Source organism: Zalophus californianus, chromosome 8, assembly GCF_009762305.2.
Source record: "Zalophus californianus isolate mZalCal1 chromosome 8, mZalCal1.pri.v2, whole genome shotgun sequence".
In the NCBI taxonomy this organism is placed as follows: domain Eukaryota; kingdom Metazoa; phylum Chordata; class Mammalia; order Carnivora; family Otariidae; genus Zalophus; species Zalophus californianus.
This window is the reverse complement of record NC_045602.1, coordinates 118632382-118657878: the sequence shown is the minus strand read 5'-3', so window position 1 is coordinate 118657878 and position 25497 is coordinate 118632382. Positions and strand designations below refer to the sequence as shown.

General features: G+C 47.8%; 1 protein-coding gene across 3 annotated transcripts in view; it reads left to right on the top strand.

Annotated features, from left to right (window-relative positions):
• Positions 1 to 24149, top strand: part of TTI1 (TELO2 interacting protein 1) — a 44883-nt gene extending 20734 nt beyond the window's left edge. For 2 of the 3 annotated variants that reach the window (XM_027621567.2, XM_027621566.2), the window contains exons 3-8: positions 2394 to 2603; positions 5521 to 5669; positions 8320 to 8460; positions 10405 to 10609; positions 10905 to 10992; positions 22954 to 24149. In XM_027621567.2, the coding sequence (XP_027477368.1) occupies positions 2394 to 2603; positions 5521 to 5669; positions 8320 to 8460; positions 10405 to 10609; positions 10905 to 10992; positions 22954 to 23137 (977 nt within the window). In that variant the 3' untranslated portion in view covers positions 23138 to 24149. Of the gene's footprint in view, positions 1 to 2393; positions 2604 to 5520; positions 5670 to 8319; positions 8461 to 10404; positions 10610 to 10904; positions 10993 to 12330; positions 12579 to 22953 lie in introns of those variants that run through there. The other variant, XM_027621569.2, reaches the window with a different exon arrangement.
• Positions 24150 to 25497: the final 1348 nt, after the last annotated feature.

Sequence of the window (25497 nt, the reverse complement as noted above, 5' to 3'; positions counted from 1 at the left end):
CCACTCTCATTTTTTATTTTATTTTGAGAGAGAGAGAGAGAGAGAGAAGGGGGAGGGGCAGAGGGAGAGGGCAGACTCCCCACAGATGTTCGATCTCACGATCCTGAGATCTTGACTTGACTGATGGCCACTCTTTTAAGATGGGAATGGAACTGTGGTCTCAGAGAACCTCTAAAAAGTCTTCAAAGGACCCAGCACGTGTTAAATACCAGTGTTTTACAGCCATTGGCTGAAAAGCATTAGGTGCCACAGTGAGGGCAAGAACTATCAGTTCAGTTACTGCTGAGCACCACCTACCAGTTGGCCGATGACCCATAGCAACAAGATAGGGTAGCTTTAAAAGTAAGAAAGAGTCCATGCCATGCACCTTAGCACTGAGAGGCTGTGCTACATCCATACGTGAAGGGCTGCCACCTCGTTTTCATGGCTGCGTAGGATTCTGTTGTTTGGCTGCACACAATTTACTTAAATGGTCCTTTCTTGGTGGAGATTTTGGTGGTTTCCATTCTTTTGCCACCACCACAAAAAAAAAAAAAAATTGCTGCGATGAGTATCTTTATAGGTCATTTTGAACATGTCTGAGTATATCAATAGGGTAAATTCCTAGGGAGGAGTATTGGCTTAGAGGACAGTACATTTAATCTGGGGGTTTTTTATTTGTGTGTGTGTGTGTGTGTGTGTGTTTTAAGTAATCTCTATACCCAGTGTGGGGCTCGAACTCACAACCCCCAGATCAAGAGTCACATGTTCCACTGAGTGAGCCAGCCAGGCTCACCCCACATTTAAGTTTTGGATGGAGAGTTTCAAACTGCTCTCCAAAGAGGTTGCACCAATTTAAACTACTATCAGCGGTGTAACAGAGTGCTGATTTTGCCACACCCTCACTCCACTATATTCCCGAGCTTTTTGCTAATCTTTCCTATCCGATAGGAGAAAAATAGCAACTTATTATAGTTTAATTTACATTAAGAGTGAGGCTGAGCTTCTTTTCATGTTTAAAAGCCATTTGTAAGCAAGGACTTTAGTGTCTGGTACTAGCCTAAATGTAGAAATGTAGAAATCACGTATCTTCTTTGAGCATTGTAAATGCTAAGTCCTGATGTTAACTCGTTGGGAATGCAATCCCTTGGAGTATACTAGGGCCTGACTTATGTGTGGGGATGGGGCATTAAGGAGATGGCATAATTGATCCCCTACGTGTAGAACCTCTAGGTTCTGGAATGAAGACTCTCACCCAGCATTTGCTCTCTGCGGGTCCCATTGGCCTGGCCCTGGCATCTCCCATCTGCTGTTGCTCCGGCTCTGTGCACGTGCTCCTTGATAGAAAGGAGATTAGCAGGTGCTAAAGGTTATCGGAGGCATTTTTCCTGCTGTCTGTAGAAGGATGAAAATTCACACTGGGGTTTTCTGGGATTTTTTTGTTGTTGTTTAAGTGTTAAGAGCCTTTTTTGAAATGAAGCCCTAGGGGAAACCCAGTATACAAAAATAGCTGAAATCAGAGCTGCTGGGTTAGAGAGGAGTTAGACGCCCTGGGCCCACCCCTTTAGCATGCTGTCTCTTGGGGCCTATTGTGGCCCCGAGACATTCCTGCAGAACCGTTAGGGTTCCTCAAGGCACAGTTTGAAAGCCACTGGTTCAGTGATGTTTAAGGCTTATTCTGTGATGACACATCAGAAGTATTGGAGCATCCTGAAGAAGGAAAAGCTTTGGAGAGAGTATGTCAGCCTTTTCTACCAGAAATACAGATGTGAGGGTCTGTGTCCATTCTGAGACTCTATAGAGTCTGTCTTCTGATGAAGAGTGCATCCTGTACTCAGAATTTTGTCACTTGTATGTATTCTCTTGCATATTTTCTCATTCAGCATATATTTGAGCACCTACTCCATGCTGGGCCTGTTGGATTCCAGTGGTGATCAGTGGAGCAGAGTCTAGTGGGAGACTCAGACACTAAACAGTACACTCAAGATAAATGTAATTATAAATCATGATGAGTTGATATGAAAGGAAAGAAGATACTACTATATAAGAAAGCCTATAGGGACCTAAATTGGATTGGGAAGTCAAGGGATGGCTTTACCAGGCAAGTTCTATGTGTACTGAGACATGAAAGGTGAATTGGAATTAGCCAGATGTGATGTCATGAGGAAGGTACTCCAGACAACAAGAACAGCATATGCAAAACATTCTGGGGTCAGAAAACACCTGCCACATTGGAGGAATGGGAAGATGCCCAGTTCACGGCAACTGGGAGGAGATGGAAGATGAGGTTGGAGAGACGGAGGGACCAAATTGTGTGGGGCTATGCAGGCCATGGCAGAGAGCTTATTCTGCCTCTAGAGTACTAATGCCTATTGTCGATGACCGTGGTGATCATTATAACACTTTATTTTCAGCCCAGTGGTTCCCAGACACAGGTGATCTCGGGCAACCCCAAGAGCAGAATGCAGGGGAGGAGGGAAGTCATTTGAACCAAAGACGAGCAGCTCCTGAGAAGGGACTTGAGAATACCACCACAGCAGAAGACATTGAACAATTTTTGCTGAACTACCTCAAAGAAAAGGATGTGGCAGATGGAAATGTCTCAGATTTTGATAATGAAGAAGGTAACTATTTTGGCTTAGCCAGTTTTTTCTTTTTGAAGCAGATTATTATGAGAATGAGATCTCATTACATAAAGTTTGGAAATCAGAAAAGTCAGTCATAACCCTCCCATGCTCAACAGAAGCATCTTCATATTTTTGTGCCATCTTATCCCGTTCTTTTCTGTTGCAGACCGATTTATATATGGTCACAGCCACAGTTTAAATGCATTATGCCCTTTTTGCACTTGGTTATATAATCAGCAACTCTCCACGTTGCTATAGAGTTTTCATAATTAATGTTTTAATAGCTGCTACTAAGTATCCATTCCCCTGTGGGAAGTTCGGATTGCTTCTAGCTTTTCACTCTGATAAACAGTGCGGCAGTGGATGATTCTGGGCACGTGACCTTTTCCCTTTTTTTTTGCATATTTCTTTAATAAATCCCAGAAGTGGGATTTCTGGGTCAAGGATATGAACATTATTTTATGCTTGCCAAATTGTCTTCCAGAAAGGTTGTGTCAATTTATACCTTCCCTTCAGCAGCGCGGGATTAACACTGGTTGTGCCACAACCTTGCCAACATTGGCCATTTGAGTTTCACTTCTTGCTAAATTAATAGGTGAAAAATGGTGCTTGATATTTGACTTTGCATTTCTTTGATTATAGGCAAGGTCGAACATTTTCCTATATGTTCCTTTCCTGACAATTTTTTTCTTGTTCCCATTGTCTATTCATATGCTTTGTCCATTTATTTATTGGTGGGAGGAGATTTCAATGTTTTTCTTACCTATTTATATGATAAAGGAGAAGGGAGTTCAGGCTGGTTGAAGCTCCAGCCTGTTGTTTTATTCACAAGCTCAATCTGGAGCTTCAGGTCACGGAACGATTAATAAATTGTTAGAATCTCCTCTGCAAATATAAAATGCCAAGTCATAATGAGCTTGGTGGTCTCAGAACTATCCTAAATCGCACCGAGTCCCAAATTAGTTTGTTAGGTTGGAATTGAGCAGGGTTCTTTTTCTTTTTTGGTGGTCTCCACTCCAAGACTCCAGTGAAGTGAAACCAGTACTTCCAGGATAACAGGAAATAGTGGTTCGATGCAACTAACTACCGCCAGTTCCTGTGGTGTGTCAGGGAATTATCACAGAGCCCGGGTAATGATTTATGCGGAACGGAGTCGTTGCCCTCCCCGAGGACAGTTTTCTGATCAGAAGTCTATTATCAGGCCTTTTCTTCTCAGTTTTATTTCTTAAGCCAACCCAATCTTTCTTTTCCTGACCTGCATCCCACACCAAAACCCGGAAACCCAGAGGGAGGGGAGGCATCATGATCCCTCGTAATCCGGATTTGCCATTCTTGTTTGAAATTCTAGCATTGTCTGTGAATCCATTCTTTCACGATTAGGATCTTCTGGTTCTAGTTGATGTTGGCTAGGAGCAGACTGAATGAATCAGCCTTTCTCCCAGTAATGGAAGAATCCACATCCCTCAAATAACATTGTGCAATAGGTGAATTTCAAACAACAAATCCTCTGGGAAGAAAAGCACAGCCTTATCATTCTTATAATTATCATTCATCAAGTACACACCATACACTTGGCATTATAAAGAATGTTTGGCTTGATATGTGTTTTTTGTTTTAGCCATGATGAAAGTACCTCGTGTATCTGAGGTCCCTTTCTCCAACAAATCCAAGCATTCTACAAATGCATTTTCATTTATCTTTTCAGCATCTGGTAGAGACAGGTGTGGCCTCTGCTATAAGATTCTGTTTTTTTCCAGCAGAGGAAACAGAAATGGGAAAAAGTGAAGTGAACAACGTTCAGCTCAGTGGAAATGAGCATAGCTAATAATGGCGGCTTGGTGAGGGGTATGGTATGGACCTGGGGGCTGTAAGTACCTATATAGAGGATAATTTTCAGGGTAGGGGTTTTGGCCTGGGTTTCAGGCAACTCTCAGGTCTTTTTGTTGTTTTAATTTACAAATTTATGCCTATCATGTGCAATACAGCACTCTAGGCAGTGAAAGAATGCTAATAGCTGGTGACATCCATCTTATTTGACTCTCAACAAGCAAATGAGGTATGCGTGCTTTATACCTTTTTTCCAAATGAAGTAATGTAGGATGAGAGGGTTGCTAATAGGTGTGCAGGCAGGACTTGAACTGACCTCCTTTGACCAAACCCATCCCTGTGTATTGCGCCAAGCTGCCCCACTGGTATCTCTCATGCAGACATCCTTAAGGCCTAATCTTGGCCATCGAAAGATCTCACAGGCTGGTGGAGGAGACACATGAGCCTTTTAGTCAAAGAATGAACCAAGAAGAAAGAAAGGGTAAAGGTCAGAGCAGAGGCCAGCCAGGGAGCTGCTCAGCCTCAGGGCTCCAAATTAGAATGTTGCCCTCTTACATTTTTATTTGAAATATTTATTAATGGAAATTTAGAAAAGACCAAAGGTATAGGAAAAAAATCAAAATCCCATATGATCTCATGACCCCATCTCTGTTAGTATTTCGTTGTCCTTGCTGCTATGCAAAAAATATACATAATAGTGCTCCCACTGTGTATGCAATTTTACTATATACTGCTTTTCTCCTTTTAACACAATATTCTTTCATAAACGTTTTCCCTTGTTAAAGCCCTCAGTAAACACAAATTTGGGGGCCCTCATGATATGTCATAATTATTTCCCCTTGAGTGACCATAGTGGCCATGGAGGGGTTCTCCCCCCACCCCCCACCCCCAGTTTTTAGCTGTTATAGTTAATGCTCTGGTGAATATCTTGACTCATAGCTTGACCCAAATTTTATATGGTTTCCTTAGGATCAGTTCCTAGACATTTTCCCTTGTAAATGCTATTCCTGTGTCTGAGGTTGGGAGATCACGTCGAAGTGGGGGCATCTCTCATAAAACACTGTCCCCAGTTATGCTTTTTTTCCAGAGGAGCAGTCAGACCCTCTGAAGGTAGACGATAGTGATACTGGTCCCGATGTGGAGCCGCCACTGCCAGTGCAGATCCAGATAGCCACAGATGTGATGGAGCGTTGCATCCACTTGTCGTCAGATAAAGATCTGAAAATCCGCTTGAAGGTCAGTGTGCAGCCCTTTCCCTGCATTTGCATGGCAGCAGGACTCCGGGTCGCTCTGGCTGGCGGTACCTGCACGGATGAGCAAGAGGCTGCCCTTATCTCCTGGTCCATGTGGGGTGGCCAAGAGAAAGCATCGGGAAGAAGTTATCTGTGGGATGACAGCATTATGTCCTTCTGTATCAGCTCAGATGCCAAAAAGGAGCCAAGTCCCCTTTTTGGATTTAAAAAACCACAAAGTTTTGGACATCCATTGACTCTCCAAGGGAAAGAAAGTCCCATGCTTTGGACAGGATATCATTTCCTGAAGCGACTTAATGTGGGAGGCAGGTTTTAATCCTTGGAAGCCGTCATTCTTCCAAGCCTGACTCCGGCCCCCATCTCTGTTTCTCTTTACATGTTCATCCCCAGAAAAACACCCACAGTTCTTAATTGTACTTCCCCATTTGCTGGCAGTTTCCCAAGAGCATCCCCATCAGCAAGGACTTAAACCGTGATAGTGAAACTGGGCAGCGGGGCGGCCGGGCATGGGGACAGGGCTTTCAGCATCACCTAGGAGAAGCTCTCACAGGGAAGGGCCTGGTCCTTCCCACTCCCAAGCAGGTGTGAGGAACACAGCTGCCTCGGTGAGTTACTGCTAGCGATGAGAGCACGCTGCCCTGCTCGGGGTGGTGGGCTAAGAAACCCCAATCCAGGATTGTCTCAGATCTCAGGGTCTGTGCTTTGTGGAACTTGTTTCGTTTCCCCAGAGACACTTCTTAGCATTCATCTCTTGTTCCATTCAGCAAGTACTCTCTGAGTGCCTGCTATTTGCAAGGCTTGATTGTAGATATCTGGGTGATACATGAGCCGAGTGTCTTCCCTTTTATGGAGGCTCTGTAGCAGCTGTGTCCACACCGTAGTCACTGAGATCACCAGCGTGGGAGTCAGACCTACCTACCTGAATTCACATCCTGGCTCTTCCTCTCTGACCTTGAGCAAGTTACTTCACCTTTTGAAGCTTCTGCTGCTTCTGTAAGATGGATGTGATGGTACCTACCTCGCTGGGTTCATGATTATAAATATGAAACAGTTAGCATCAGGTATGGCGCACACACATTCACTCGTTCGTTCACCCAGTGTTTATTGTGGACTGCTGTAGGTCAGGCAGAGGGTGTGCAGAAGGAAGTGAAGCAGGCATCCCTGTCTTCATGGAACTTCCTCTCTCTCGTGGGGAGATAGACAAACACACACCTAGAAAGTGAAGAAATCTCTGAAGATAATAAGCAGGTTCTGTGATAGATAATCATAATTCACCCATCCAGTGAACGTGCATTAGGAGCCTACGCTATACCAAACTCCGTTGAAGAAGACAGAGCTTATGCCCTGATTTCGGCTAGGTCGCTGGGGGAGGCCTCTCCCAAGGTGGTGATACTCGAGCCAAGACTTAAAGGCTGAGAAGGAGTGAGCCATACGAAGGGGCAAAGGCAAGGAGAGGACGTCTTAGGCAGAAGGAGGAAATGTCTGTCTTGAAATCAGTGGCATCTGACATAACTTGCCCAAGTGGTGACAGAACTCACACGCCAAGCCAGTGATAACAGCGCCGTTTCCGGTGGGTGGCTCTGCTGTCCGCTATGTGCCGAGGTTTCTCTTCCTCTCCTGCCTGCCTGTTCCCCTCACAGGTGGGCCCTCTTTGGGTCTTTGTTGCTCTTCCGGTCTCAGTGTGACCAGCACATAGTAGATGTCCAGCAGGGTTTACTGCTCGATGAGCAGACCTCACCCTATCTGACTCAGCCGTGTACCCTCCCCTGGTCTGTGAAGGCCAGCCCGTCTCTGGGAGGAAAGGCCCACTGGTCATCGTCGTGACCCCTGCCAGGGACACCGAGGCAGGCCAGTAGTCTCCCTCTGAACCGCAGATCAGGACACGTATTCTTGCGGAGGGTGAAAAATCCAGTTTACATCTAGGCCACTCCAAACCTTTCTTCCGAGGTGGACCTGTAGCTCGGCTGCTTGGCTTCTCCATGTAGAAGAAAGAGAACGTGATCTCACCCGGCCTCTCAGCGTCCTCCCCTCCCTACCTCCTGTCTCAGCCGGTGGCGCCTGCATCTGTTCCGTGGCTAAGCCTGACCCCAGACAGCCCCTTTGGATACCTCTCTTTATTGCCCCGACATCGGGGGGCCGTCAGCATCTACACACCTCATATACGCATTCCAGTATATACACACTCCCAGGACAGACCTCAGACCCCTTCACCACTCTCCCACCACCCTGTGGCTGCATCCCTGTCCCCTCCTGCGGGCACGTGCCTGCTTCCTAAGGGACCTGCTCATATCTCTCTCCTGCTGCAGGCCCCTCCCCCACTCAGCAGCCAGAATGACCTTTTTCCCCAACATGAATTGTATCATGGCACTTTCCTGCTTAAACCATTCTGATGGCTCCCCATTGCACTTAGTACAAAATAAAAAATTCTAACGTGACACCGTCACGGTCTAGCCCCTCTTCCCCCTCCTGTGTCACACTGCATGCCGCCCTGCTTCAGTTCCCTAAGCCTACAAGCCGCCCCCTCCTCTGAGGCCTGGCTGCCGTTTCCACCTCTAGGAACTTCCAGGAACACTCTTCCACGCTTCCCGTGACCACCTCCTACTCTGCTGAAAGCACATCCTCTCTTCTTTCAGGTCTTGGACGTGCTGGATTTGTGTGTCGTTGTTCTGCAATCCCACGAGAACCAGCTCCTTCCCTTGGCTCATCGGGCCTGGCCCTCACTCGTGCACCGACTCACCAATGATGACCCCCGGGTGGTGCTCAGAGCCTTCAAGGTACTGTGCTGACGCCCCACCACTGCCGCATGGGTGGGCGCAGCTGACACCGAGGGCGGCCGTGTCTCTGGGGATTCGTGCTCGTTTCAGCTGATCCTTGAAGAAAGCATAGCAAAATCAGAAAGGCACAAAGGAGAAAGTAGGAGTCAGTCTCCTCTTGAGTTAGAAGCAAAAGGAGCTAGCAGGTGAAAAGGACTGCCGGTATTTATCAGGCACCCACTGTGTGCTTGGCACTTCCTCACACGTGAACTCATCTCCTCCCAACAGCTTTGCAAGGGAGCTACTGTTCTCCCCATTTTTGACAGGGGTGGAAATAGGCTCAGAGAAGTTCAGGGATTTTCTCAAGATCACACAGCTAGTAAGTGATAGAACCCAAATCTGTGAGTTTGTGCCTATGTTCTTTGCACTACACAGGAGTCAAGGTGAAGGGGCCCAGGTTCTAGCAGTGGGCATCCTCTGCGCATCCAAGTGACTTTGGGCAAAGCCCATGACCACCCATTTTCAAGTTGGCCTTAGGAACATGTGTTCCACCTTCCTCATAGTATTGCTGACAAGGATAAAATGGGACTGTTTGGTGAAATGCTTTGAAAAGTTAAAAACCATATATATATATATATATATGTCAGGTATTCTCCCCGACTTAGTTTGGCTTATATCGGCACATGCATTTTGGCTTATTTATTTATATTCTTCCTTTTTCTGAAAAGCACTTATGGCAACTTATGGAGATATGTTTCCCAGGGCAAGCTAACATAAATTAGGAGTAGGCAAGCACGATGAAGCAAAGAAAAAAGATGTGTAGGGACATAAAATGAAGCCAGGAATGCAGCTGGTATACTTGGCAACACTATTTTGGTTTTCTATAAGATTCTTCAGCATATACTGGACCAAAATAGGAGCCTACATTTAAAATATAAAATTGTTAATATTTTTTTCCAAAGCAAAATATACAAAATCACACACACCTACACCAAGGGGAGGAGGGAGGCTGGGGGAAGGGGAGAAGGAAGGGGCTCTTGCTAAATCTTACTCAGATGTGCTGCCTTCCTTTATGGAAATTAACAGGTAATCTGAAATGACAGCAGGCTTAGAAAAAGGAAAAAATAGAAAGACGTGTGCACTGTAACTGAGGCTGCTTTTCCACCCCCAGACACCCTGGTGACATCCGAGGCCTGGAAGGCCTTGTGCAAGCCAGCTGAGGGCTCTGCAGTAAGGGCCTCATTCTCTACAAAGCCGGCAAACTCCCCGTGCTGGTTATGCCTTGCTTACCAATTTTTAAAGAAATTCCTATTATCCTGTATATTCAGTCTCGTGCAGCGGGGCAAAACATTTCAATATGTTCTGCTAGAGAAAGTTTAAAAACGAGACATGCCAAGAAACTGCCTGTAGTGGAAGATGGGACAAGGGTGGCGTATGTGGGGATGGTGCCATGGGACAGGAAGGGCTCTGCCAGGGCCCTGACCACCGGGTCCTCGGTCGAGGGGCCAGGGGCAGCCACTGCCCTCCCAGGGCCTTCACGCAGCAGCAGCTGGGCCTCACTGTTTGTGTTTGTTCAGCTTGCTAGAGTTCAAAGCACAAGTCTTTTCTCAAGGGATGTTAGGAAGAGTCAAGAGATGATCTATGTGAACTGCTTTAAGCTCTCTCTCTCTTTTTTTTTAACCAAAAAAGGGAGGAAAATCAAGGTATTAATCATATTATTCATCCAACCCAAGATTCCTTTGAATTATTCCCCGTGTAATCTGTATTTATGGATAGAAGCAGCCATGCCTTGGGAGCAGAGACCTCCGAATTCATAACTGTCAGAATCACAAACCATGGGCAAGGAATTAACAGCAGTAATTCTGGTTTTTTTTTCTCCTAAGAAGAAATTGAATTACCAGACATTCCTTAGCTCTGTGCTGCCTTGGTGATGTGCAGTCACCAGACCCGGGGCTGTTTCTGCAGGTCTTGCGTACCCTGGGCAGCAAGTGTGGTGACTTTCTGAGGAGCCGCTTCTGCAAAGACATCCTGCCCAAGCTGGCTGGCTCCTTAGTCACCCAGGCTCCCGTCAGTGCCCGGGCTGGACCAGTGTACTCGCACACGCTGGCCTGCAAGCTGCAGCTGGCCATTCTGCAGGGCCTGGGCCCCCTCTGTGAGAGACTGGACCTCGGTAGGTACCGGCCACCCTCCCCTGGTGACATGCACCCTGCGCGCGGTCTCGCCACCACCGTGACGCCTGGCGCCCCCAGTCATGCTCCCTCCTCTCCCTTCGTGTGTACGTCCTTCAGTCTTACTTTGGCCTCATTTTCCCACCCATCTTGATGTGTTTTTCTGACTTGCGGGGTGGAGTCAAGAGCCCAGGGCCTCTCGCCTAGCTGTTCTAGGCTCACCAGACAGCAGTTGCTTCCTGCTTGTCCCAAATGAAGTCTGAGGGCCGATGCTTGTTTTGTTTTTCCTCTCCGCAGGTGAGGGTGACCTGAATAAAGTGGCTGATGCCTGCTTGATTTACCTCAGCGCCAAACAGCCCGTGAAATTACAAGAGGCTGCCAGGAGGTACGTCTGCTTGATCACCCGCATCTCTTTACGTTTGCTCTAAATTATAGATGATTTGCTAATGGCGAGCAGAGTCAAGGCATCTCTGTTCTTTTCTCTCTTTGCTCTTCTTGGCGGGTTAAGATGGTTTCTTTAACTGAGCCAACTCTAGAGATGGTATTTTTACTAGAGGCATTTCTCTTTGCAAGTAACCTTTTCCTCTGCTGCAGTGTCAGCAGCAATTCCAGAGGGGCAAAAAGCAGAAAGATGGCGTGCCGAAGGGGACAAAGCACCCTCCTGGGAGAAGGGAGATCTGCTTCTAGGCCCTACTCTAGTGACCAGGTGACTCTGGCACCTGTCTGGACTGCAGCTCCTTCGTCTGCAAAGCATAAGCATTGGGTTGCTGATCTGGCACACCTTGACTCCACAGAGCATCTCAATGGACATCAGGTGTTCTAAACCCTCACACATTGTACACAAAATTGGGTGTGTACAAGCGGACACTTAAATTCCTTTTTCTAGATAGAGTCCACAGCATTCATCTGATTATAGTAGGCGTCGGTGAATCGAGAAACATATAGAATCGCTGGACTAATGGCCTAAAGGGCCTTTTCCAACTTGGAAGTTAGGTGATTGTAACTTCCAAGAGTTTTGCTTATTCTCAAATAGCTGTGCCACCGCTCATGGAAGAAGCTATGTCTGGTTCCTTGAGCTCCAAAGGATTTTTCTCAAAAGCTAAAACTCTGAGCACACCAGCATTCCCCAGACTTGAGACCAAAAATGCACTGTGGCCCCCTTGCCCCAGCTGGATGGAGAGCTGGGGCAAGGGGGCCAGAGTGGACCTGCCATCCCCCCAGGGGTCTACTCCTGGAACAAAAGTTAGCTTCCCTGGCCTGGCACTTTGTACTGCCCTGGGCGCTGCGGCTCCATGGCCCAGAGCAAATCAGCAATCCCTCCCACTTCTTAGTCTTCTAGAAATGAGTCCCTGATCTTCCTTGGTGGGGTAGGAGTCCTCTCATTCCCTGGAGGCCCGCAAGGCCGCTCAGACTATGAGATGAGGAAGCTACTTGCTCCCTTATAAACCTTGCACTCTCTGGGAGTGATGGAAATATCCTTTTGAATTGATTTATTGTCCTTTGCAATTTTTTTGCTCTTGATTTCCCCAGTTCCCTTTTTTCTTTCTGTCACTTTCCCGTCACTTCCCCTAGGCCTAGAATCAGTCATGGTTTCTCGAGCACAGGGGCGCATCCCAACCAGCTTCTTATCCTCAGACATTCTTGTTCCTTAAAGAACCAACTTAGGGTGAAAATAGTCCTCCCCCGGGCAGCGTTCCTGAAGCTGCTCTCATGCTGATTTCAGGTACAACTCGAGAAGGTAATGAATTCATCTTGAAGTAAATTCTCTGTGTGCCTGTTACAACCAAGAGTCACAAAGATCTGACTTTCGCATTTTCTGTCCTATTCTACTTTTCCTGCAGCCACCACATACCCGTCCTTCAGGTTTAGACCCATCGAACAAGCTAATATTCGCCATTCATTATCTTTTCATTTCTAATTTTCTTTTGTGCCGCTAAAAGCAATTAAACCTGGAATTGGACCTTGCTGAGTCTTGAGTTGGTATTCAGGGTGCCTCTGGAGGAGGAAAATGCAGCCAGACCACTTGACTGCAGCGCCTTTGTTTGCTCTTGCGCATTCCATTCGGGGTTGAGTCAGATGACCTCCCTCTCGCCAGGCTGGGAGGGGAGGAAGTGCAAGGTTGATTGGTTCACAAGCACATCATCTGCAAACTTATTTTGAAGTCAAGGGAAAAAAACCAGCGTTGTCCTTGATCAGGAGCCGATTTGGCATCTTGATTCAGAAATTAATAAGCTCCGTAAATGGGAAAAGAAGCCTGAGACAATAGGAAACCTGGTCTCTTTGTGAGCCTCATTACTGAAGGAAGAGAGGGAGGGGGGTGCGTACTGAAAGCCTACGGGTGATGTCGCCTTCTGCTCCCTCATCACCAGGTCCCCTGGCTCAGGGAGTGGCTGCACCTTCCAGCAGTTGTTTGTCCTTCACTTTCCTCTTTCCCTCATGCCCCACATCCATTCCAGAAGGGAAGCCGGTCTACCTGACTTACAGAATTTCTTCAGACTATCCGCATCTCCTCGCCGGCCCCCTTCCCCCACTCCTGTCCCTGTGTATTCTCCACTCAGCAGGCACTGACACCCGCCACACACACATGGGAGAAGGGAAGCCTGTTGTGTTTGTTGCCAGGGCCCAAGAGGGAGCCCTGTAGCTAAGCGTTCCGAAGAACCAGTGAGAGCCAGAGCTGTCCACAGATGCCCCAACTTCCTCAGAGCTAGTGAGTTGCCGATGCGAGGTGGACGCCCCCTCCATCTGACAGGGCCCTCTGTCTGACAGGGCCCTCCGTCTGACAGGGCTGGTGAGGGAGCAGTGAGGGCCGGTGTCTGCTCTGAAAGGAGATGGGTGAGCAGCCGTGTGAGGGGTGGACGAAGTTTCCTTCTACTGTACCCTTCTAGGTTCTTTGGCTGGTCTAATAATTGACGTAAGATAGATTAGCGGGAGAAAACCGCGTTTTTTTTTTATTTCATACCTAAGGGCACCTTATAAAAACATGAGACCCAAGGTCAGGTGGGGCAGTTGAGGCTTCTTTGCCATCCTGGAATGGCAAAGGAATGGCATAGGGGCCTGGGGCTTCACAGGGGGAGGAGGGTGATTCACAGGACCTACAAAAAGCAGGTGTTTGGTAATTCGATGTTTGCCCTGCCATACGCATAGGTTATTCAGATGAAAAGTTATCTCTGGTAATAGCTCTCTTTTTGGAGCAGGCCCCCTATTCAAATTCTTCCAGGTAGTTAATGGAGGAGTAAGAGTTTTTCTTGAATCTGCTGAGTCTTGATTGCCTCCAGCTCAAGTCAGTCCACACGCCAAAATGGCATTTTTGGGGGCAGTCTACTCTGCTCCCCTTCACGTGTCTGTGGGTCTGGCAGGTGGGGGCTGGAACCTCTGAGGGGCGGCCTCCCTGGCGTTGGCAGGGAGACAAACTCAGCAGCTCCATGAAAGTTCCTCTTTGTGTGCATTACCTCCTTCCTGTTTGCTTCTCCTGGCTCCAAAGAATGACCAAGCCTGTGTTTGCTTTTTTAATTTGTCATATTAAATAGAGCCTTTGTGGCAGGCTTTTACATTCAGGCTGTAAACTCTAGAAATGGAAATTGATCAGGGGGTGGTTGATATAACCAAGGCTGTAAATGCTAAGAAGAGAAATGCCATTCCAGTTTAATGCTTTTATCTAGCGAATGTGCCTTGTTAGGAGGGGCATAAATCTTGCAACTTGGGGGAGGGGCGGGGGGTAGGGGTAGGATAGAACCTCGCTGTATGTTACCACTAGGTGTCACTGTTAACTGGCTATGCAAGAAAAATACCAGCTCCCCCAAAGTCCATCTAGTTAAATAACTTCAATGGATAACAAACAAGAAAATCCTATTTGGGGTGTGGGAGGAGGGGTCAACATACCACAAGGTTGTAAACCAGGCAGGGTCCCTGAGGGTAAGCATTAGATTACAAAGAACAGGTCAGCCATGCCCCCACCTCAACCATGGCAGAGGCCCACTCAACTGATTGAAATTCCCGAGTAGCCCTGGACGCCTCTGAGATCTCTCCCAGCATGCAGTGGGCCTCCACAGTTCTGTGCATTTCTGACCATGGAGCTCTTCCTTCTCACACATGAAAGGAATCTGAGATGAGAGCACATACCCCAAGTTTCTGTGTTTTTCCTTAAAGCCAGTAAATGCTGTCAGCTTGATTCAACTCAACTCCGTTGAAACCACACTCCTTGGGCCTATCTCTGAGCAGCCTCTGAGGCTCCCTGTCTTTTGCAGGGAGGTCTTAAATCATCCAATAAGCCTTTCACCCTGGGGCTAAAGGGAACAAACGAGGCAATACCTGTTCTGAAAAAGAAGTCCATGCTCCACAGGTCTCATGATGGAAGAACAATGCTTTTAGGCCCCTTGGTCTCCGCCCCTAGGCCTGCCTCCACCTGCCAACCCCATGACCCAGGTGGGGACGCAGGGTGCCAGCAGATAGTGACTGGCCGGTGCCCCTTTTGGTTGTGCGGGTACTGAATGCTACAGTCCTCCTCAGTGTGGTGGTGGCTGGGGAGGGCGTGCTATGGCCGGGGGCTCCCTCCCAGCTTCCTCTGCCTAGCCATTGTATACAAGGGCAGAGGACCCAGCCTTGGACAAACCTAGGTTCAGACCTTACTGGCTCTGTGACTTTGAGCAAATGACTTCGTTTCCTTGTGTCTTGTGTCCCTCCTCTGTAAGCTAAGGGTGGTGGTAAATGAATTGCATTTCTCTTTGAGGGAGGCCACTCAGCGAGTCCAATCGTTCTCCTGACCAGCCAAGGAGCTGCGATGTACCAGGCACTGTTCTAGGCACTGAAATGAGAGGAGTCCTCTGCCCTCACAGGACTTGTGCTCTGGAGGGGTATTTGTGTGTGTGCACACCCCTATGAGGGATGTATGTAAAATATGAGATGCAGTATGTACATATCATACGAACATCTGTGCACTTGGGCATGGTGTGTCTTACTGGAAGTCTGCTTCATTTTCACTGAACTCTGAAGAGAGTTTTTCACCCCGGAATGATCTTTTCATGTTAATTGTGCCACCTCCCCCTACCACCCTCTGCATGAGAAGTCGGGACCAGGTTTCGAGGTTCATTTACTGGCTGACTTCCCCACTTTCTTTATAGCAGTAGGATCCCAGCCCATCAAAGAACCAGCCGGTGCCTTCAAACCCTGGACGAACACGGAGTGGCACGGGCTCATTCATTTCATCCCCGTCAGAGCCCGGCTCCTCTCTTTACCCATACATGGGCCTTTTATATTTGAACAGATCAGGAGCCACAGAGGTGATCTGTTAGTTCAGAGGAGCTTGAAATTGGTAGCTCATCCCCTCAAATGTTGTGGGCACTTTGTTTAGCTTGGGCTGCAAAGCTGTTTTCCCCTTGGATCACACCCAGCATGGAAATGAGGGCACTCCTAATATTTTTCCTTTTGACATTTGATTAATAGTTGACAAATCCAGACCCAAGTAGTTAGCTTTCCTATTATCCATCTTTTGACAGGCATTGCTGCTTTTCTTTTCCAGGCTCATTGTTCTAAAAATACACTCAGATCTGAAGCTGTTCACTGTGCATATACAGGCATGATTTCCTGGTGTCAAAGATAAGACATCTGCCATGCAGATTATAAACAAAGTGGGTTGCTGGGTTTCAGATCTGAAGGCAGGGACCTCTGTGCTACTTAAGCCAAATGCTACCTGTCCTTCCCCTGCTTCCTTGGTGCTGTCCTGTGATTGATAATCTACCGGGGTCAACCATATTACCACCCAGAGGAAAGGCAAGTGTGGGGCGTGCCTGCGCATCTGCACTCCGCACTGGGTTGGGATCCAGGATGCGCTTGATGCTCCAGGGAGCAGGACCACCTGCACAAAGTAGATTTCACATGTCAAAAGCCTTGGCAGACCACAGGGTACCTGTTTCATCACTTTGCGGGGTCAATGGTCTGTCCTGAGCACCTGAGACATTCACCGGTGTGAATGTCATGGTCCCAGGACCGAGTAAGGTAGCCAGGAAAATGGCCTTTATTATCTTATTATATGTGTGTTTATTCACAAGATTTTTTTTTTTTTTTATTAAGAAGCCAAGTACTGTGTTGAGAGTTGAAAGATTGCAAAAATGAATACCAAGTTAGAGTGGGCCTCGTGTGGCTGCTTGGTGGCGGCATAACCCTGGGCCAGTCAGTTTACTTCTCCAAGTCTTGGCTCCCTCATCTGCAAGACTAGAGTGAGCATATCTGTTATCTTCCACCTAATCAAATTATTGCCAGGATTCAGTAAACTCATGCATATTATTTTTCAGCACAAAATGTCAGTACAGAGGAAAAAGTCAGTAGTGGTTGTTAGCATCATTAACTTCCTCCTGTTTCCAAAAAAGACCTGGGTCATCTTATCAATTAAGTGTATGCAACAACAACAACAAAATAATAAGGGGAAAAAAAGGTGAAGCCAGGGTTGAGGTTAACATATGAAGTGCACACCTAGAGCTCTGCACCCTTGCTGGAGATGAGCCTTCAGTGTGGCCCTCATCTTCCTCACAGACAGAGCAAAGAGAGAAAGGCATCTATGGTGCAGCTTCCCAGCATCCCCGAAATAAGAAAAGAGAGCTTTGCAGAAAGGGGCACAGCTTTCCTTGGTTCCGAACCCTAAGAAAATTTCTCCATGGGTCATCTTAGAAGAACACTGGGTACTGTTGTGACTAATGTCTCTAATGTCCTTGCAGTGAATACACAAGTACGCTTTCTAGAGCTGCTGCTTCCCCGCATCCATCAGCAGAGGCTGCTGGCTTAGTGCCAAAGTGTGGGTTCCAGGAAAACAGACTGGGGGGAGGGGGACCAAATAGGTAGGTTGCTACAAAGATGTCTTTATCTTCAAGGGTATGCACCTTTTTGGCTAGAGGGTGGGTGTGGAGCAGGAAACGCTGCATGTGGCCTGAGTCAGCCCCCCCTCCCCGGGTGCTCTGGCACAGGGCTGCTTTGAAATCTGCGCCTAGCAGCATCCTGGCTGGGGAGGTTGGGGGTGGGTGGGTTCTAGGCCTGTGGGAGGCCTGGAGGCAGGAGAGGCTGCCAGATGGAAGGGGCTGCTTTTAAATCCTGCCCCAGTGGGATTTAAACCCTTCTAGGTTCTGGCTTATTTTTGAATTGTCTGTAACAGATTGGTCCTCTCAGTGCCATATCTTTTTAAATATGCACAAAGCAATGGAGTCATTCCACTGCATTTATGATACTTTGTCTTGTGGTACTTTAGGGGTGCGATTAGCATCGTAAGCTTCTACTGGTGTTTATGGTTTTAAATCCTGTTCCTGGTGCATTTAAATATTTTTATTATCGGTCTCTGTGTGAGTATGCGAGATGGGAGTTAGATCGATAGATGAATGGTTTTGAACAGGTAAATATAGTTAAGTCTAACGAGTATGTATAGCCGCAGAGGTAATTGGTAGTATTTATTTGGAGAGTAAATCGTTGCTCCAAGTCATAATCCTCCATTTCCAACATTTAGAAACAAAAAAACGACCTCCTCGCAGGAGAAGATAGCTAAATTGAATAGCAAGAAAGGACAGGCTTGAAATACTGGTTAACCAATGAACCGAGACCCATTAGAGTAAATTACCAAGATAGAAACATCACCCCACTGCTCGCTGGCTAGGACACGTGGACACCCCAAGCATCCATTTGTTTAAAAGGAAACACACAGCCTCATTTGTAGCACTGGCGTGCGCCGAGTCACAAAGAAACAAATGGCCAGAGAAGAAGAGAGTGTACAAGTTCTGCCAGAAAGGGAATAGCAGGGAAACTGGAATAACTTTGTGGGTGTGCCTTCTTTCCAACAAGTGAGTTTATTTTCTGATTGCATTTAGTCATGGCCATGTAGAGCCAGCCTGTATCATGTTCCTAAGGAAACATCCCTGCATAACTTCTTTAGAAGCCCAAAATAAATAAACAGATCACAAAGCCACAAGTTCTTTACCACTGGCACTTATGCAGACAGCTCATGAGAGCGTTTTATAAATCCAGAAAGAGCCAAGGAGCAGCAGATCCCTCAAGCAAGTAATTGACAGAGAAAGAATAGCCTGTCACCCAGGAGAGCTGGAAGCTCTGCATTTCACTTAAAGTTTATTTAGCTTCACTAGGCCTGGATTGGCTGGTGGTTTTCTAGAGCTGCCTTTGAGCAGATGCTGTCTAGATCGAGATGGTGAGGACACACTCTGTGATATTTGCATCTGCAGCAGAGAGGTTTCTTTGGGGTGTTGCCACATTTTGGGGCACTCAGGGGCTGTAATCCAGTGCCCGTGCTTGAAAACCACTGTGGACTGTTGATGCTGGAAGGGGCCTTAGAACTGATCTTTACAGAGAAGAGCTTGCCGTGTTCCCTCCTCAGGAGTCCTTCCCCAGCTCCACCACACATGTGCGGCCCTCTCCACAGTGCACCATGGGCCTCTCTGCTTCGTCCGTTCTCCCTACCAGAGGCGGAGCCCCGAGGCCGGAGCCCTCGTCCCTCCATCTTTGTATCCCGCACACCCAGCTCAGTGCCTGGGCTGGGCTGGAGCAGGCGAACCACAAAGAGGTGGGACCCAAGCCCTGCTGACCGGATTCTAGTAGCACATCCCCCCCGCCCCCCCCCCCCCAGCTTTGTCACTCGGAGCAGGCCACTGTTGATCATAAAGGAATGAGCTGCTTCTGTTGGTTTGGTGTCTGGAGTTTATTAGGTACTTGCCAATGCCCGTCAATTGTAGATAGGGCTGGAGTGCAGGGAAATGGCTGCCTGCATGAAGCGAAATTCAATAAAACCGCATTTTAAGTGAAAAATCAGTATAAACACCAGGCTTCTTTGCCATGGAAACAGAGGTTGCTTAGAAACTGCCTAACGGCGAGTTCTAAATTTTTTAAAGTCAAGTTATCATTTAAGCTACACGGCCCTACAGGTTATTGAGAGATAATCACTCGCCTCAGGACACTCGGAGGCATGAGGCACAGCTGAGTGCCTCCCGAAACTCTGGGGACCAGATAATCTCTTGATAACTGTGCTCCCCGGAGCCACTGATTTGGGCCTGGGGGAAAGAGAAAGAAATTTTTGTTCAGGACTTAAATGGTGTACATATTTTTTTTTTAAGTGTTTCCTTTTGGGTTTGAAAAAACATGGAGCTGGCCATTTGGCATGTTCAACAGCCATCTCTGCCACGTCTCACAATGTATTAGAAACATTTTCCAAGCAGTTACCCCAGTCACTTCAAAGCAGAGGTCCTCTCTTTGTATTCTGGCTTTTGATTATGTGAAAGGGCTTTTAAGGTTTTCAGCTTTGGGCTCTTCACTTTCTGGGAACCCCTCTCCCCAGCTCAGGATGGGCAAGAACCGGCCGTAGGACAAAGTGGTAGCAGAGTTTGGAGCGAAGCTGGGCTCCTGAGCTCTCAGACAAGACGTCCTGGGCCTCCATTCAGCTCCCAGGGGCTTAGTGTGAACAACGGTTCAGGTTCAGAGTGTGTCCATGCTTGGAGTTCAGCAGGTTGCGTGCTTTTCGCCGAGCAAGAACACAGTTACACCTGCCAGCACCTGGTTGCCCAGCACGGCATTCGCTCCCAGCCTCGGGCACGCAGAGGGCGAAGAGTATTGCATTTGTTTCTTCCTAAAAATAACAGGTGAAAGGACAGCGCCATCAGCTGAGCCCTGGGACCCCCACCAAGTCAGTATGAAGGAAATTGCGAGGGAAACAAAAGACAAATGTTTTGCCCTTTTCAGAGTGAGAAGTTTCTGCGGTGTGGCGGTGCTGCAGAGATTGGTAGTGATAATTATTCCTTAGACACACACATACTTTCTGGAAGGAACGGTGTTTTCATTATACACTTCAAAGTGTTTTCCTGCACCTCATCTCCTTAGAGCCTCCCCACGAACTTGGGAGGTGGGTGGGGCTGGTGTGATCATCTTCCTTTGGAGAAAGAGGAAACAGGTTTGCAGAGGCAGGATAATTTGCTCCAAGCCCCAGAGGCAGGAGAGGGGACTTGTATGGCTGCCTGCCATTCTGGGGAGTCTACCCCTTTCAGAGCTAAGAAATTAGACCCAAAATAATTCTTGAAAGAGTTTAACTCTCACTTAATAAAAGAAGGTGAACTTTGTACACACGTTCCTCCTTTGCCTCCCTGTGAGCATTGTATTTAGAGTTCTCACAGGGCAAGGAGAGTGGCTTCTTTCCTTTCCCTTTCCTGCCAACGAGTACATCTGCATTTAGCATGTTAAAAAGGACTCAGAGCGAACATTGCAATGTGTTTGTGCCGTGTTAAGTCGGAGCAGAGCCGTGACTGAGGTGGGCCACGGCCTCACTTTGCTGGGTGTCGCCCAGATCAAAATATTCTTTAGTGCGCCAGGCTGTAGCCTGAGAAACTGTTCCAGTTCTGGAAAGGGAAAAAAAATCAAATGAAACCATTTGCATTCTAACCGTCTTTGGCACCAGGGAAAACTGTCAACTGTGTCACATGTAAATAGAAATCAGCTTCCCATTTTTGGTGTGTTTTTTCATAATTTCCCTTGCCACTCTAATTATCAAAGATATTTTTGTTTTTAAACAAAAATTGTCTCCCACGCAGGCCCCATCTCCTTTCTGCGGTGAAGTGGAAACGATGAATTAGAATATTCTAATCACTTCTCCAGCAGCCACCGCTGAGATTATAAGCACAAGATTATCCTAAGTAAAGAAAACTTAAATTGTTTAGGCGCAAACCAGGCCAGAAAAATTTTCAAAGGGCCCCCTTCCCACCTGCCTCTCTTGCCTCCTTAGCAGATGTCTATTAAACCCAAGGAAGAAAGCAAAACTGCCCTCCCCCAAGACCCAAATACCCTGAGGGCATGGGGTTTTCAGATTAACAAGATTAAAAACAGAATTTAGCTTCATTCAGCAAGCATTTAAATTCCTGTTTGCTGTCCAACAATATAGGAGAGGCTCCTAGGTCATCAAGAATAAAATGTGATTCACCAGATAAATACTATCCACCCTATTGGTAGATAGGGATTGCATGGGCTAGACGCTGTGTAGGGCTGGATCTGTGTTTCCTCATTTAAGCCTCAGCAAAACCCCAAATGAAGTACATCCCCCATTTTTAGAACGAGGAGATGGAGACCAAGCCCAGTTGAATAATCTCTCACAGCCACAGAGCAGCGATGTCCACAGGAACATGAATCCTATTGGTAGCCTTCCCTAGACCTTCCTTGGTGATGAACGGTTGACCTCTCCTTTAGATCTTTTTATAGGATGTAATTTTCCACACAGTTATGTCATCTTAAGCCATTATCATGCAGTGTCATAAATAACTTATTAAATATAAGAACCTGTTGGGTCAGGTATTCGATGAAAGCTTACCATGTGCCATCCCGGGTGCAGCAGTGAAGCAAAAAGGTGTGGTTGCAGCCCTCAGGAGCTGTATTGTGAGAAAGGCAGATGGTCAATAGACAGTAAGTGCTGGGAGGGGTATCCTAAAAGAGAAAAATAGGGGGCAACCACCTAAGCAAAATGATCCAGGAAGGCCAGCCTCTCTGAGCAGGTGATACATGCCAACAGGGAGCAGCCCATCTAGGGGAGGGCCTCATCCTTCCTGGGACTGAAAAGCCAGTCTCTGAATCACTGAGTCGGCCAGGTGTATGAAGTTTACACTTGGACTGCCCAGTGCAGTGGCCCTGGGCATATGGTTGGTCATTCAGAAATGGGATACGAGCAGATGAGAGGCAAGGGTGGCAACCCCAAAGTTCAGGCCAAGTTAAAGAACCTCACCCTTAGGGGGCATACGGTGTTGGGTGGCCTGGGCCCTTCAGCTCTGTCCCTGTCGTGTGTAGGACACCAGTGCTCTGGCTCAGTTGGTTTCTGCTGCAGGAGAGTAACTGGGTCTGATCCTTGTGTGAGCATGTCCAGACCACCAGGAACCCAGGGCTCTTGTGGCCAGAAGGGGCTGAGCTACAGAGTTCAGCAGTAAGCTGACGGGCCAGGGATGAGGACCTGGAGACTTGGGAGTGTGAGCTTACTCTGTGAGCCTGGAATGAGGGGTGGGCCCTGTCAGTTTTCTTTGAAAACTCCTGCTTGACACCCCAGAACTTAACGGGTTTCTTTGCAAAGAGCGTGTTTGATGTCAGTATTGTTCTGCTCAGACTAATTTTCTTCTCAGTGTCCGTGGACATGAAACTCTATACACTGTGGGACCATCTTCATGGCTCTGTCTTACGAACTGCAGTGGGTCTGCTCTGCTCTTTGAAGGGATTTGGTGTTATCATCAGGTTCTCCCCCCAAATAACCCAGTAAGCAGCCTCTTCGGGAGGACAGCAGCCGTTCCCCCTTCTCTCTGCTCCCTTGAGAGCCCAGCCCACCCTCCCTTCCGTCTCTCCACAGGGTTTTCCTCCACCTGATGAAGGTGGACCCGGACTCCACCTGGTTTTTTCTGAACGAACTTCACTGCCCCAAACAGCTCACACCTCCCCACCCCAGCCTCCACCCTGTGCAGCTTGGGGGAACCACTGGGCAGGAGAACCCCTACGCGGCCAACGTGCTCCGCCTGCTCCAGGAGCTGCAGTGACCCCCATACACACACCTGGATGCTGCAGCGCAGTATCCCGCCCCAACAGGCAGGGCTGACCCCACCCTGGCCCCAGGTGGTGGCTGAGAAGACGGGAGAAGGCGGATTAGACAGCCATTCGCTTTATAAATTGATCGATCACACAACTGCTTAGAAATTGGATTGAAGGAAAGTAGCTGACTGTTATATTTCATACCTGGTGTTTTCAAATGACATTGTCTGGCAGCTCTAAGGGCTTAACTCCTTTGCTTACCATCTCCTCGGCCCCAGCTGCCCCACAGGCCGTCCCCACCACACACACACACCCCCACACACCGAAGAGCCTACGGACACATGGACAGGGGCCTCTACTATGCACCAAGTGTGTCCCCTGAGCACCTGAGGACCATGTGGAAGTACCAGGCACCCAGGAGTCTTCAGAGCGCAGCCCTGCGTCACAGACACGCACACCTCCTCTCCTGGAACAATGAGCTGGAGCGAACTCATCGTACCTAATCTCGTATTTGGAAGAAAATGAAATAAAGGCACTTCTTGGATAAAAACTATGATCAAGAGCTCACTTTAAAGTTTGTTACTTAAATTGGGTGCTTTTTAAGAAACGAGTTTATGTTCTTGAATGGGTAATACCGAGCCATGGCATAAAATCCAAGCACTACAAAACAGAAACAGTGAAAAGTCAGTCTCCCCACCTTGTTCCCCAGACATCTGGTTTCCCTCCCCAAAGACAGCACTCATGACAATTTTTTGCAGACCTGTTAAGTAGGAGATTGATTATTTTTTACTTTTTATTTCGGACAATAATAAACAGCAGGCCACATGTACCCGTAACCCAGTGCACCAGTTATTAGCACATGGCAAGCTTTGCTTCATAGCTACCCTCATGCAGTTACCTCCCCAGCTCACCCAGTCCCCAGAGTATTTTGAAGCACATCCCAGATGTCCTATCCAAATCTTTTTTAAAAATGTACAACTACAGGGCGCCTGGGTGGCTCAAGGCTGTTGAGTGTCTGCCTTCGGCTTGGGTCATGATCTCAGGGTCCTGGATCCAGCCCCGTGTTGGGCTCCATGCCCTGCGGGGCGTCTGCTTGAAATTCTCTCTCTCTCTCTCTCTCTCTGCCCCTCCTCCCCCTGCTCATGCACACGCTCGCTCTCTCAAATAAATCTTTTTAAACAATAAAACGTGCAACCGCAATAGCATTATCACACCTAAACAAATTAGCAGCTGTCCTTTCATGTTGTATGCAGTGAGTGTTTAAATTTCCCCAGCGCGTTGAATCAGGATCCAAATAAGGTATATACATTGCTGTTATCTGTATGTCCCTTAATAAATCTCTTTTAATTTATAGATTCCCTCTCCACCTCTCTTTTCCTCTCCCTGTACATTTTTGTTGAGGAAACAAGGTCATTTATGCTACAGCATTTCCCACAGTCTGGACCTACTGATTACATCCCTGTGAGGGTCATTTCACGGGCTTCTCCGGTCACCTGTATTTCCCGTAAATGGGGAGGCGTGACCTGGTTTGGGGTTTTTTGTTGTTTTTGGCAACACTCCTCCATAAGTGGTATTATTTACTTCCATCAGGAGGTGTCTAATACCCGATCTCTTACGAGACCGGCAGTCATTGGCGATCCTCACCTGGATCCACTCCCTCATCAGGGAATGCGGAGTAGTGCTGTTCAGTCCCACCTGCCAGCTTGCCTTTAGCTAGAGTACTCGTGTAAAGGGAACATTCCCTACATCAACCATGCAGTAACCTTGAGGGAGTTTGTGTAGAAAAGGCAGGATAAATACTTGATTTTTTTTTTCAGCTGAGGGATTTAAAACACAGCTAATGTAAATTTGGGTCCACCGCCACAGACACACACACACACACACACACACACACAAATGAGCTAAAGGATCTTAGGAATGATGAATGCTTCCTCACCATATGCATGGTGAGACACCATCCGGATAACTCCTGCAGTGATGTAGATAATCCCCAAGCTCTATAAAACCGAGAAGGCGGCTGGCGTGGGGACATACTGGAGTAAGGGCCCCCAGCCAGTTCCAGAGAGGCCCACTCATCTCCTGTTAGGGTCTTCTCTGCAAGGGCATAGGATGTCCAGCTTGGGTCTAGGTGGCAGCAGCCTGGCTTCTGGTCTGGCTCTGCCAGTGAGTCATCAGAGGCCCTCCCTCTCCTTGGGCCTCAGCTCTCCTCCCTGTAAAGTGGAGAGAATGGGCCAGAGAGCTTAATTGGGGGGATCCTGGGTCCTTCCAGGAATCTGACGACATCTCAGGACCCGCTCCCCCAGAAATGTCCCTCCTCTTACCCCCTCCTTCCCAGGAGAGCACCACCTCCTCCAAGACTGCAGTCATG